The 15,968-nt window shown below is 35.9% G+C and overlaps 1 protein-coding gene across 6 annotated transcripts in view; it reads right to left on the bottom strand.

The window, feature by feature from the left end:
• The window catches only part of CCSER1 (coiled-coil serine rich protein 1), a 1,296,175-nt gene that overhangs the window by 824,683 nt on the left and 455,524 nt on the right, over positions 1-15,968 (bottom strand). For all 6 annotated transcript variants that reach the window (XR_009503213.1, XM_059922414.1, XM_059922413.1 and 3 more), the window contains exon 6: positions 6,349-6,556. Coding sequence is in view for 5 of the 6 variants with exons in the window: in XM_059922414.1 (XP_059778397.1) it covers positions 6,349-6,556 (208 nt within the window). In the remaining variant the exon portion in view is untranslated. The remainder of the gene's footprint in view (positions 1-6,348; positions 6,557-15,968) is intronic.

Here is a 15,968-nt window from a genome sequence, read left to right as displayed (position 1 = left end):
GCATACTCTGGGGGAAGCCAGCTGCCATGTCACACAATGAAGAGGTCCACATGGTGAGGCACTGAGGCTCTGACCACCTGTAGTAAAAAACTGAACCTTCCTGCCACATTACATTAATCCTCAAGCCCAGTCAAACTTTCACCTGACTGCAGTTATGGCTGACATCTCGAGTGCAGCCTCATGAAAGGCCTTCAGCCAGAAGCAGTATGTAAACTGCTCTCAAATTCCTGACCACAAAAACTATGAGACAGCAAATGTCTGTTTTAGTCCACTAGATAATTTGCTATGGAACAATACATAATTTATTTATAAACTTCTATCTTTGTATCCTTCGACCTTGCTAAATTCACTTATTATTCCTACTAGGCTTATCATTAACTCTCTTGTTGATTCCTTAGGGATATCTATATAAACATCTTGCAACTTCGGATACAGGTAGTTTTATCTTTTCTTTCCAATATTTATGCTTTTAATACTTTTTCTTGTCTATTTTTAGCTAGAACCTCCAGCACAATGTTCATTAAAAGTGGGGAGAGTGGACATTCTTGCTTTGCTAATAGTACTAGAAGCTTCCGTTTTACCTCATTAAGTATGGATATTAGCTGTAGGGATAGGAGTTCCCTTCTACTACCACTGTGTTCAGTTTTTCTCTCTTTTAACCATAAATTGATGTTTGATTTTTTCAAATGTTTTCTTCACCTATTAATATGCTCATGTACTTTTTCTTTTTTTTAGTTTAGTACTATAGTGAATCGCACTGACTGGTTTTTGAATGCTAAACAAACCTTGCACTCTTGCAATAGAACCAAATAGGCCATTGTATATTTTTATATTGCCAATTTTATTTACTAATTTAAAAGACTTTTGCATCCCTCTTTCTCTCTCTCTCCATATATGTGTGTGTGTGTGTATATATATATATATATATATATATATATATATATATGGGAAATTTTCCTGTGATTTCATTTTACTTATAAAGATTTTGCCAGGTTATTATAATAGTCCTATGTCTGCCACACCAAACAGTTGAGAAGCATATCTTGTTTCTCTATTTCCTAAACTTTTTTGCATAATATTAGTTTTAAGTCTTTCTTAAATATTTGTCAGAATGCACCAGTGAAACCTCCTGGACTTAGATTTTCTTTATGGGGATCATTTTCTCTTTTTTAATAATAAAATATATCCCTTTAATAGAAATTGGACTACTCTGATTTTTAATTTCTTCTTGTGTCATTATGGAAAGTTGTATTTTACAAGGGATTTGTGATTTTCATCCAAATTGTCATATTTATTGCCATACTATTGTTTATAACATTTCCTTATTATCCTTTTAATTCCCATAAGATTTGTAGTGATTATTTCTCCCAGCAATTCATTGCTGATATTAGTAATTTGTATTTCTTATTTTCTTTTTTTCCTCTACAGTCTTTTTTTTTTTTAACTTCTCAAAGAACCAATTTGAGCCCTTTGTAAATTTTCTATTATTTGTCTGTTTTCAGTTTTATTAATTTTGTTTTTTATATTTATTTCTATTACTTCCTTGGGGTTTAATTTGCCATTATTTTCTAGCTTCTTAAGGAGAAAATTAGTTATTAATTATGGCACTTTATTACTTTAAATATAAACTTTTAAAGTTATAAATTTCCCTCCAAGCATGGTTTCAACTATATCCCATGAATTTTGATTTATTCTATTATTATTACCATCTCATTTGAAACACTTTAAAATTTCCCTGAGGTTTCTAAATTGATCCATGGGGTATACTGAAGTTTGATGTTTAATTTCAAAATATTTGATGTTTTTCTAGTTACTTGATTATTCATGATTTTTAATTTAATTCCACTGTTCTCAAAAAATGTATTACATAGATGTCTACATTTGAAATTTATTGAGATATTTCTCTGACCCAGCATATACTCTGTCTTGGTGATGTTCCACACGCACTGAAAAGCTGGTATAATTCTGTTATGTAAAAGTCAGTCATTACTAAAGAAGTTAAATATGTTGTTCAAATTTTCTGAAACTTTCCTGATTTTTAGTTCTTTTATCAGTTGAGAGAAGAGTTAAAATCTTCAACTATGATTGTGAAGTACCTACTTCTTCATTTAGTTCTGTCAGATTTTGCAACATATATTTACAAGTCACATACATAGGCCATCCACATGTATGGCTGTTATGTCTTCCTGATGAACTGACTCATGTGTGTGTGTGTGTGTGTGTGTTTTATTTTATTTTTTTTCACATCTTTATTGGAGTGTAAATGCTTTATAATGTTGTATTATCATTATGAAATGTAGCTCTTTGATTCTGGTGATACATCTTCTCTTTATATCTACCTGACATGGGTACAGCCACTCTAGTTTTCTTGCATTTGCAGTTTTTGTGGTGTATTTTTTTTTCCAATTTTTATCTTAAACAAATTTTTATGCAAGCAAAAACAAGCAAATAAGCATAAGGTAGGTAGCAGAAACTTGGAATTTTGTTATTTTCAAAAGATAAATATAAAGAGCAGTCTAATTATTATATTGTTATCTAGATTTACATGGGTAATTGCTTGTTTTTGGTGAATTTCCATACTTCATGACTCTCCACTGTTGCTTTTTCCTTCTGTAATTATCCATCGTCGGAGTTCCTATCCTACAGGCTTTTCATTTGCTTTTGAGATTTGCTGATAGGAAAATGTTAGTTTATAAGAATGTTGTCATAGATTTTGGAATCATTTCACCAAAATGTGCTAAAAGAAAAAAATCTTTAAGAAATCCCCACCATACAATGATTTATGGTGAAGTTCAAAACACTCCAAATTTTGTCATATATTTATGTATTGTATTTAAAAATAAAAGAAATAAGAAGTTTACATTTAAAATTATCCTTGAAAGTTTCCCATTATTATTTTTTAGAGATAATAAAATTAGTTCGAACTGCTAGCTTGTTGAGAAAAAAAGAAAAATGGGTAAGAGCTCTTTATTCAATGGCAAACCCAAATGTTTATGTCAACTACCTGAGCTTGTAAATGATATTGATTCTCGAACAAATAGTTCTCTGATTTTCAATAATCTAATTTTCTTGTTAGATTCGCCTGATCATATCAACATTTTAAAAATTTGTTTAACATTTATCTAACTTTAAAAAAATGTCTTATATGATTCAGGAAATTTGCTAGGAACATTTGTTAAATATAAATTAAAAAGGCAAGGGTGTTGGGTGGAGGAGCATTGCAAACAATCTTGGATAAACATTCTTATTAGCTGTTATCTTACTAGAAACTATGCACTGCACCTAAAATCCCTTCCCAGTAGTCTTCTTGGTCAGTTACTGTACAGTACAAACAAATTTTATAATAAGAGAATAACAAAAAGAGAACAAACTGAAACGAAACATCAAAACAAAAACTATTTCTGCAGATATTGTATCAAATATTTTCTTCTTTTACAGGTAATGGAGTTATGTGAAAAAGTTAACAAAGAAGGAAGAAAAATTTATATAGTTCTCCCTTGCTGCAGTCACTTTTTTTTTTAAATCATTAATATGAAAAAATAAAGTGACAACAGAATTTCTTAGGGCCCAAAGCCAGCCATTTTTTTTTTTTTTTTTTAAATAAAGGAATTGATATTTGGGGTTGTAATAGCAAATGATCTCCAAAGAAGGGGGATAAAAATGGCAGTGTGAGCTTCCATTCAGATTATTCACATTTGACCTATCTCAGAATTAAAATCTAAGATGTCAACAGAGTAGCATTAGGAAAAATCTCAAATAGGAGTGGTTTCTAGTGTGATACACTAAACTCATTAATGACTTTTCTCATCTTAAAAATAAAATAATTGGGATCTTCTGCAGTTAAAAATTATCTGTAGTGGGAAGCAGCAGCATAGAACAGGGAGATCAGCTTGGTGCTTTGCAATGACCTAGAGGGGTGGGATAGGGAGGATGGGAGGGAGGCTCAAGAGGGAGGGGATATGGGGACATGTGTATGCATATGGCTGATTCACTTTGGTGTACAAGAGAAACCAACACAGTATTGTGAAGCAATTATACTCCAATAAAGATCTATTAAAAGAAATTATCTGTATATACAGGTGGACTACTAAGCATCATAAAAATAAGTTAATAGAAATAAACTCTATTTGTCTATGTTAAAAAAGGTATTATTGATCTAAAATGAATAGCTGGAATTAAATTCAGCAATGAAATCTGAATTGCCATTTAAAAACTCATGGCTTCGAGAATATTTCAGTTTTCTTTAAAGGCATCTATTATGAATATCTTTTTTCTAGAACAGATGTTAATGCTAATCATATAATAATATTGCTTTTCTTGCTGACCATAAACAGTAAGACCCCCTGATCTCTGAATGGGCTTAACAAACAGATGTAATTATTGTTCATTTTACATTAGCTTTAAAAGTCAATTCTCTTCAGTTTCTTCAAATACTCTTTAATGAAGAAAAACAGATAGAAATATAAAAACAATCTCAATATATTCTGAATATTGACTTTACAGTGAATATCACTGCGTATTTTTAAATTATAAAATTAAGTACCATAAGAAAGCCCCTTGACTCTTCCTGTCAGTTTTTCCTACTTCCTTTTACTTTTTTGATTTTTTAAAATTAAAATCCAGACCAAAGAGAGAGGTAGAAAACTGAATACTTGACTGTTACAGACTTTGAGATTAATATCTTTTAATATAACAGCTATTATTAAGTTGCGTTGTTCAGAGAGGTTCAGACTACATGTCAAGCAAAAGGTCAGGAAGCCTGGACTAGTGCAGAAAGAAACACTTATGTTGTCAATATAGAAACCATATAGTAATACATATAGTGGTGTACTGGTAAATAGTTAACAACAGCTCTCCAAAATTTAAAAGCCCTACCTTGCATTGTTTGCCAATTTCTGTGGCATAATATTCCCATGTGGCTGATTTCAAGCTAACAAAGTGACCTAAATGAATGTACAATTGGGAAATATGCACATTACCTATTATATAGTATTTCTACATATAGATCCAATAGATGTAAACAAGCTCACAAGTGTAATTAATAGTAAAATATAGTAAAGTTAGTAGGAAATGTAGAGATTTGAGTACTGATTACCCTTTTAAAAATATAATTTGTTTCTTTATAAGTGTATATAATTTAATTTTTTTTAATGCCTGTGCTTAACTGTCAGCTCATAAAATTCCTGAAATTCTAACAATGATGAAGTAAGTATAAGCACACCACTCCTACACACCACTGCATAGATTCTAGACACAAAGACCACCCCAGAGATATAAACTGGTATGGGATGCAGAGATCTCTTCCAGTTATTACTTTAATAGCTGACAGGAATACATGACTGGATGTCCCTAATAGTCTATGACAATCACTTCTCTTAAATTCCCTTCTCTCTCCCTGCTTCAATTCTGGCCTCTAGTGGTAGCCACTAGTGTTGTTATTATTATTATCAGTGTTAGAAAAGGAAATATCAGCGGTCAACATTGTAAGTGAGTCATAATACTACTCATACTAAATAGTTACATTTTTCTGTTCTCACACTATTCATTAACATCCCTTTTCAATAATGAGAAATCAGTTAAATGATAATAGAACATGATAAAATGTCACTGAATTGAGAGTCAGAAATCTCAGGCTGTTGTTCTGAATTCACACCCACTAGAGGAAAGTCATTTAAAATTTTGGTCCCCTCATTTTACATCTTTGATATAATAATGTTTACACTTTTTATAGAAATCCTCCAAAGAAAATAACTGTTGCAATTATAAAAATAAAACCATAACATACTTGAATCCTAAAGAATGGCTGATTCTTGACCATAAAGATGAAAGACTCCACTGCGTATTTTCCTGACTAGCTCATCATCTAACTGAGCATAGACTGAAAGAGGGCACCTGGAGTCAATGGGCAAAATCAATCAAACATTCAGATGAAATTTTACTAGATTAATTGTTATTGGAACAAAAATGACTAAATAAACTACTTTTATGGTATCATATAAAGTCTCAATATCATTAAAATTAAGTCCAGTTAATAGGTCTCTCAATAGCCTTTTAAAAACCTAACAGCTGATGCCCATTTCTCTTTATCTGACTTTTCCCAGACTAGGTATCAATTTATTCTTTTTTAATTCCTCCACAGAAGCTTAGAATTTTTGAGTTGAAGAGTACCTTATAAACCAGAACTACAAACCCTTCATTTGACATATGAGAAAGGCTAAGTTCCAAGAGGATACCTGACCTCTGCCCAGTGTTATGCAGTTAACTATTGATAAAAGCAGGGACTAACCAGGTCTACAGACTTCACTATCTACCAGCACTGAAAACATTAATCTTAGAGCAAACCATTACCTCTTGTAGAACTCTTTTCATCTTTAATAATAATGTCTTGACGGCTGTGCAGTCCTGTAGCATCAGTCTGAATGGCATAGAATCGATGCCTCCATTTTCTTCCACACCTGGCAGGGGCCAATCTGCAGATGGACTGCTGGGCGCTCCCCTGATATGGGGACACCTGGCTTCCGGATCAATCTCTTTTGTTAATTTCAGGGAAAGGTTCCTAACAAGAAAAAAATGAACAAAAATTACTAGGTAGCATATTCAGAGCAGTATTTTCCAAGCTGTTGATCAATGTCAGTAGTGAGCTAGAAAAAACTTCCTTGTGACTCTCATTATTTCTTCACATTAGTCTTTGGAAATTCTGAAACTTTCTGTCAAAATTATGAAATGATTTGTCAATTTTATATGTAGCGGTAATAAGGTTCAATGACAATCACTATTTTAGAATGTGATTTTTTTCCCCAACTGGAATTTAATTTATACATGATAACAATGGGTTTACACTTATTTAACTCTTTTAAAAATGTTGAAAGTCAAAAGTAATCACTGAAAGAGAAATTTCATATAGAGATTTTCTGAAAATATGCTTAAAAATTAACTGGAAAGAAAAGATTAAGAAACCAAAACTTGGGATAAAATAATTTTAGTAATTATTCTTTTAAATTACTAAATCAATCAATTGTGGATTCAACCATTTTGTGGATTAAGAAAGACTAGTATGAATAGGATTTTATGTGAAAATAGTAAAATAACTGAGAGATGCATAACTTCATATGTAATTAGCATGCTTATCAAATAATCATTAAATTTTTAGCATAGTAATATGTGGAAAAATAATACTTATTTTATTCTACTTGATATAAACGATTATTTTTAAATACTGCATTTTGAAAATAACTTAACACGCTTATATTGAAGGTATATATAAAGAAAAGATATTAAGATTAACAATTTTCCAAATGTGCCTATGAGGTAGATATAAAAATAGTATGAAAAGAGCAGCCTACGAAAATAGTCATTTTTAATGAGTTTTTATAAATTTGTTTCCATTCATTAAAACTAATGGGCCTATACAATAATGGCAATACTATAACATAGCTCAGGATATTTATGAAACTTATGCTCAATTTCAATAGCTTTTATGTATATTATTTACTGAAGTATATGACAAGGTCACTTGGCAACCTAAATTGAGAAAAAACAGCGTTGCCTTGGAGCCTGCCACCAAGGTCAGGCAAAGACGCAAATAAAAAAAATATGTCCTTGGTTAATTTTATCCAAATCTGATTATTCACAAATAGTATAACAATTTATAAAGTATCGGATAATTAGCAAAGAAACACATTTTTGGATCACACAATTGTTTACTTGTCTTCATGGGTATATTCATGATCACAATTGTTATTTGAAGTGATCATATTAATTACTATCCCCACTTTACATTTACAGTGAAATAATAAATAAATAGTCATAGCTAACATTTTTTGAGGATTGACTGTGGGCCAAGTACTGTGCTAACCACTTCCTGTGTGTTAATTTATCCAAACCTTGAACAAAACCAAGAGGTAGCTATAATGAGTATCTTTATTTTACATATGAGAAAATAGGCCCAGATAAGTAATTCTTCTCAAATTTGAATAGCTATTAAGAAGTTGACCTGAGATGAACCAACCTAAGTACATAAGCAGGATAAGATTTTTTTTTCCTACTAGCCACTTAACATGCATATATATACAATAATAATTAATGTATCTCCTGTAGTCCTGTAAGGACTTCATATATGCTAAACCACTTAATACTCATACAACTCTTTGAGGTATTATAATCCCCATTTCACAGTTGAGGGATTTGAATCTCAAAGAGATTCATCATGCTGATGGCAACACAGCAAACAAGCAACAGAGCTGAGATCTGAGCGCAGGCAGTGCACTCGAGCTCTTAGTCACAAGATCCTGCATCTCATGTGAAAAACAAACAAGCAAATGAACAAAAACAAAAATTGAAAAAAATAAAACATTCCTATAATTACACAAAGCATCATTTATATTTTCATTTTTAAAATATATTTTTCATGTGGCTTAATAGCATCAAAACAAACAACCCAGTCAAAAAATGGGCAGAAGACCTAAATAGACATTTCTCCAAAGAAGACATACAGATGGCCAAGAGGCACATGAAAAGATGGTCAGCATCGCTAATTATTAGAGAAATGCAAATCAAAACTACAGTGAGGTATCACCTCACACCAGTCAAATGGCTGTCATCAAAAAATCCACAAACAATAAATGCTGGAGAGGGTGTGGAGAGAAGGGAACCCTCTTGCACTGTTGGTGGGAATGTAAATTGATACAGCCACTGTGGAGAACAGTACGGAGGTTCCTTTAAAAAACTAAAAATAGAGCTACCATATGATCCTGCAATCCCACTCCTGGGCATATACCCAGAGAAAACCATAATTCAAAAAGACACATGCACCCCAATGTTCACTGCAGCACTATTTACAATAGCCAGGACATGGAAGCAACCTAAATGTCCATCGACAGAGGAATGGATAAAGAAGATGTGGTACATATATACAATGGAATATTACCCAGCCATTAGAAAGAATGAAATAATGCCATTTGCAGCAACATAGTTGGACCTAGAGATTGTCATACTGAGTGAAGTAAGTCAGACAGAGAAAGACCAATATTGTATGATATTGCTTATATGCAAAATCTAAAAAGAAATGATACAAATGAACTTATTTACAAAACAGAAACAGATTCACAGATTTAGAGAACCTGTGGTTACCAGGGGGGAAGGGACAGTTAGGGAGTTTGGGACTGACATGTACACACTGCTATATTTAAAATAGACGACCAACAATAACCTACTGTACAGCACGGGGGAACTCTGCTCAATATTATGTAGCAATCTAAATGGGAAAAGAACTTGAAAAAGAATAGATACATGTATATGTATAACTGAATCACTTTGCTGTACACCTGAAACTATCACAACATTGTTAATCAACTATACTCCGATATAAAATAAAAAATTAAAAAAATAAAATATATTTTATCTGATATGACTGATTCATTTTAATTATATATAACTTGTAGTGAGCTATACAATCATTCTTAAAGGTTTTTATTTTATTTTAGTGTCTAAGACCAATAAGAATAAAATAAAATATAAAAATTAAATTTCACAGCACAAGTAACAATATTTTAGTTATAATAGAATTTTCAAAGATTTATCAGGTTTAAGTTGTGAACTTGCCTGGTGTCTGGCACCTATTAGGCTGACTCAGTAAATAATTGTATAAATGAAGTTGAATAAATGAATACAATAATAAGTGAATGAATGAAACAATTCTTTGTAATAATCTATGCATACAACTCTCATTTGTACACAGACATTTTTCTGGAAGGTGAATTTTTATGTAATGCAGGGCTGCCACCCACGGTTCCAAATTTCCCAGCACTCTTACCATAAAATAAACTAACAATTTTAGAATTCCTTTTAATTAGATCGCTGTTTCTTTGAACCTATTTGTCCAATTATGTATCTAAACATCAATAAAGACTGAAAAAGCTTTCAGAAACCACACCAGTGTGAAGCTCTGCAACTAATTTCAGGAAATTACTGAGATTCTAAGGATTACAGTTTAGCATTTACACATCTAAGGATCACTGCTATTTCAGATAGTTATGAATGGAGTACATGCAAAAATGTACTTAGAAGATAAAATCAGCCATTCGTTTTATACTTCAAAAGTGTGGATCTATCCTTAATTCCAACAAGAAAGAGAATGGGGCTTCCCTGGTGGCGCAGTGGTTGAGAGTCTGCCTGCTAATGCAGGGGACAGGGGTTCGAGCCCTGGTCTGGGAAGATCCCACATGCCGCGGAGCAGCTGGGCCCGTGAGCCACAACTACTGAGCCTGCGCGTCTGGAGCCTGTGCTCCGCAACAAGAGAGGCCACGATAGTGAGAGGCCCGCACACCGCGATGAAGAGTGGCCCCACTTGCCACAACTGGAGAAAGCCCTCGCACAGAAACGAAGACCCAACATAGCAATCAATCAATCAATCAATTAAAAAAAAAAAAAAAAAAAAGAAAGAGAATGATGGCGTTATGTCACAGTTATGGAAAACATCCGCATTGTGTCCAGCAGAGCAACAGGGGCTGATGTTGCAGAGATTCATAGGATTCTGTCACTGACCTCAAGAGGCTCACCATGAACATTAACTGCTTAATAATTGATACCAAAAAATAACAGCTAATATTCTTTCCCATATGGAAAACAAATCCATTTATTTCTCCATGCAAAAGAGTGGGCTGCAACACCACAATCATCAAAACCATTCTTCACTGGTTGAGTCAGTTAGGAAAATGGGCTGTTAATCAGGTCTGCTACTCAGCCGCACAGGCCAGCACAGGTATCCTAGTCTATATTTATGGTCATTGTATTTCTGATTGATTGGTGCCTGGGGAATTACAATTATTAAATATTTTGAATACTAATGTGTTTAACAATAGACTATGATTGGGCCAAAAATACCCATGTGTCTCTGGGCAAATACACCTAAAAAAAAAAATCCATCTCTGTAATTGATAAGAAAAGGAGAAAAGTCTCTAATATGAAGTCATAGTTTCCCCTGGCACAGACAACCCATAATAAGGCCGGGAGGGTAGAGCAAGGTTCAGGTGCTCTCCTGTTCCTGCATTAGCAGGGCTCACGAGATGATGCAATTCATGCACTTCAGGATATATAGCTCTCTGTCTGCCAACACTCTGAATTATTATTGCCCAGAAAACTGAAGAAACGTGCTTTATATCAAAACAGATAGTCCGTTCACTTCACACACACACACAAAGGGTAAGATACTGAAGCCCGATACAGTGGTTCATTAATCACCATAACTACTGCAAACAAAAAACAAAGACAATGTAATCTCCACTGAGCACATTCATATACACTTCACCCTCTCTGTATCATCTCCATGAATCTTTGCTAGAATTGCTCAGTAATACTTTTACTTGCCTTGTTGATTATAAATGCCAACCAAGTCTTTATAATTGAAAATTTAGTAACATTTAGATAAAGTCAAATTGAGACTTATGGGCCTTTCTTAGTCTGTACGTTTTAGATAATAAAGCTTTTGAGTAAAATTAACAGCAAAATTCATAAATGTTACATTAAATATATTCTTGAAAGTTTCAACTTGAGAAACTGGAGAGTTTCAACTGGTATTTAAAACGTTTGACTCAAACTGCTATGGTGAATTGGCTCTGTACTTTTGTCACTGGGATCCTTTGTGTGAAAGAAATTTTCTACCAAGCTAGTTCAAAAGTTCTGCTGCAATTCTATTTTTAGTATGACAGATAAGTTTAATGGGAAAATATATATCTTGACATAAACTATACAGTGATTAAAGAATTTTTCCTGGAGAAGAGAAGATGGCGGAAGAGTAAGACGCGGAGATCACCTTCCTTCCCACAGATACAGTAGAAATACATCTACACGTGGAACTGCTCCTACAGAACACCCACTGAACGCTGGCAGAAAACGTCAGACCTCCCAAAAGGCAAGAAACTCCCCCCGTACTTGGGTAGGGCAAAAGAAAAAAGAAATAACAGAGACAAAAGAATAGGGACGGCACCTGCACCAGTGGGAGGGAGCTGTGAAGGAGGAAAGATTTCCACACACTAGGAGCCCCTTCGCGGGCAGAGACTGCGGGTGGCAGAGGGGGGAAGCTTCGGAGCCACGGAGGAGAGCGCAGCCACAGGGCTGTGGAGGGCAAAGCGGAGAGATTCCCGCACTTCCCGCACGGAGGCTCGGCGCTGACCAGCACTCACCAGCCCGAGAGGCTTGTCTGCTCAGCCGCCGGGGCGGGCGGGGCTGGGAGCTGAGGCTTGGGCTTCCCAGGGAGAGGACTGGGGTTGGCGGCGTGAACACAGCCTGAAGGGGTTAGCGCACCACAGCTGGCTGGGAGGGAGACCAGGAAAAAGTCTGCAGCTGGCGAAGAGGCAAGAGACTTTTTCTTGCTTCTTTGTTTCGCGGCGCGCAAGGAGAGGGGATTCAGAGCGCCGCCTAAACGAACTCCAGAGACTGGCGCAAGCCGCGGCCATCAGCGCGGACCCCAGAGACGGGCGTGAGATGCTGGGGCTGCTGCTGCCGCCACCAAGAAGCCTGTGTGCGAGCACAGGTCACTCTCCACACCGCCCCTCCCGGGAGCCGGTGCAGCCCGCCACTGCCAGTGTCCCGTGATCCAGGGACAACTTCCCCAGGAGAACGCACGGCGCGCCTTGGGCTGGTGCAACGTCACGCTGGCCTCTGACGCCGCAGGCTCGCCCCGCCTCCTCCATACCGCTCCCTCCCCCCGCCTGAGTGAGCCAGAGCCCCCGAAGCAGCTGCTCCTTTAACCCCGTCCTGTCTGGGTGGGGAACAGACGCCCTCAGGTGACCTACACGCAGAGGCGGGTCCAAATCCAAAGCTGATCCCCAGGAGCTGTGCGAACAAAGAAGAGAAAGGGAAATCTCTCCCAGCAGCCTCAGGAGCAGCGGATTAAATCTCCACAATCAACTTGATGTGCCTGCATCTGTTGAATACCTGAATAGACAACGAATCATCCCAAATTCAGGAGGTGGACTTTGGGAGCAGGATATATTAATTTTTCCCCTTTTCCTTTTTTTTTGTGAGTGTATATGTACATGCTTCTGGGGGAGATTTTGTCTGTATAGCTTTGCTTTATAATAGCTTTATTTTACTTCACTACATTATAGCCTCTTTCTTTCTTTCTTTCTTTCTTTCTTTCTTTCTTTCTTTCTTTCTTTCTTTCTATTTTTTCTCCCTTTTACTCTGAGCCGTGTGGACGAAAGGCTCTTGGTGCTTCAGCCAGGCATCAGGGCCGTACCTCGGAGGTGGGAGAGCCAACTTCAGGACACTGGTCCACAAGAGACATCCCAGCTCCACGTAATACCAAACGGCAAAAATCTCTCAGAGATCTCCATCTCAACATCAAGACCCAGCATCACTCAATGACCAGCAAGCTACAGTGCTGAACACCCTATGCCAAACAACTAGCAAGACAGGAACACAGCCCCATCCATTAGCAGAGAGGCTGCCTAAAATCATAATAAGGCCACAGACACCCCAAAATACACCACCAGACGTGGACGTGCCCACCAGAAAGACAAGATCCAGCCTCATCCACCAGAGCTCAGGCACTAGTTCCCTCCACCAGGAAGCCTACACAACCCACTGAACCAACCTTAGCCACTGGGGACAGATACCAAAAACAATGGGAACTACGAACCTGCAACCTGTGATAAGGAGACCCCAAACACAGTAAGATAAGCAAAATGAGATGACAGAAAAACACACAGCAGATGAAGGAGCAGGGTCAAAACACACTAGACCTAACAAATGAAGAGGAAATAGGTAGTCTACCTGAAAAAGAATTCAGAATAATGATAGTAAGGATGATCCAAAATCTTGGAAATAGAATAGACAAAATGCAAGAAACATTTAACAAGGACGTAGAAGAACTAAAGAGGAACCAAGCAATGATGAAAAACACAATAAATGAAATTAAAAATACTCTAGATGGGATCAATAGCAGAATAACTGAGGCAGAAGAACGGATAAGTGACCTGGAAGATAAAATGGTGGAAATAACTACTGCAGAGCAGGATAAAGAAAAAAGAATGAAAAGAACTGAGGACAGTCTCAGAGACCTCTGGGACAACATTAAACACACCAACATTCGAATTATAGGGGTCCCAGAAGAAGAAGAGAAAAAGAAAGGGACTGAGAAAATATTTGAAGAGATTATAGTTGAAAACTTCCCTAATATGGGAAAGGAAATAGTTAATCAAGTCCTGGAAGCACAGAGAGTCCCACACAGGATAAACCCAAGGAGAAACACGCCAAGACACATATTAATCAAACTGTCAAAAATTAAATATAAGGAAAACATATTAAAGGCAGCAAGGGAAAAAAAAACAAATAACACACAAGGGAATCCCCATAAGGTTAACATCTGATCTTTCAGCAGAAACTCTGCAAGCCAGAAGGGAGTGGCAGGATATACTTAAAGTGATGAAGGAGAAAAACCTACAACCAAGATTACTCTACCCAGCAAGGATCTCATTCAGATGTGATGGAGAAATTAAAACCTTTACAGACAAGCAAAAGCTGAGAGAGTTCAGCACCACCAAACCAGCTTTACAACAAATGCTAAAGGAACTTCTCTAGGCAAGAAACACAAGAGAAGGAAAACACCTACAATAACAAACCCAAAACATTTAAGAAAATGGGAATAGGAACATACATATCGATAATTACCTTGAATGTAAATGGATTAAATGCTCCCACCAAAAGACACAGGCTGGCTGAATGGATACAAAAACAAGACCCATATATATGCTGTCTACAAGAGACCCACTTCAGACCTAGAGACACATACAGACTGAAAGTGAGGGGATGGAAAAAGATATTCCATGCAAATGGAAATCAAAAGAAAGCTGGAGTAGCAATTCTCATATCAGACAAAATAGACTTTAAAATAAAGACTATTACAAGAGACAAAGAAGGACACTATATAATGATCAAGGGATCGATCCAAGAGGAAGGTGTAACAATTGTAAATATTTATGCACCCAACATAGGAGTACCTCAATACATAAGGCAAATACTAACAGCCATAAAAGGGGAAATCGACAGCAACACAATCATAGTAGGGGACTTTAACACCCCACTTTCACCAATGGACAGATCATCCAAAATGAAAATTAATAAGGAAACACAAGCTTTAAATGATACATTAAATAAGATGGACTTAATTGATATTTATAGGACATTCCACCCAAAAACAACAGAATACACTTTTTTCTCAAGTGCTCATGGAACATTCTCCAGGATAGATCATATCTTGGGTCACAAATCAAGCCTTGGTAAATTTAAGAAAACTGAAATAGTATCAAGTATCTTTTCCGACCACAATGCTATGAGACTAGATATCAATTACAGGAAAAGATCTGTAAAAAATACAAACACATGGAGGCTACACAATACACTACTTAATAACGAAGTGATCACTGAAGAAATCAAAGGGGAAATCAAAAAATACCTAGAAACAAATGACAATGGAGATACGACGACCCAAAACCTATGGGACGCAGCAAAAGCAGTGCTAAGAGGGAAGTTTATAGCAATACAAGCCTACCTCAAGAAACAGGAAACATCTAGAATAAACAACCTAACCTTGCACCTAAAGCAATTAGAGAAAGAAGAACAAAAAAACCCCAAAGCTAGCAGAAGGAAAGAAATTATAAAGATCAGGTCAGAAATAAATGAAAAAGAAATGAAGGAAACAATAGCAAAAATCAATGAAACTAAAAGCTGGTTCTTTGAGAAGATAAACAAAATTGATAAACCATTAGCCAGACTCATCAAGAGAAAAAGGGAGAAGACTCAAATCAATAGAATTAGAAATGAAAAAGGAGAAGTAACCACTGACACTGCAGAAATACAAAAGATCATGAGAGATTACTACAAGCAACTCTATGCCAATAAAATGGACAACCTGGAAGAAATGGACAGATTCTTAGAAATGCACAAACTGCCGAGACTGAACCAGGAAG

The sequence above is a fragment of the Balaenoptera ricei genome, chromosome 5 (genome assembly GCF_028023285.1).
Source record: "Balaenoptera ricei isolate mBalRic1 chromosome 5, mBalRic1.hap2, whole genome shotgun sequence".
Lineage (NCBI taxonomy): Eukaryota > Metazoa > Chordata > Mammalia > Artiodactyla > Balaenopteridae > Balaenoptera > Balaenoptera ricei.
This window is presented reverse-complemented; position numbering and strand designations above follow the sequence as displayed.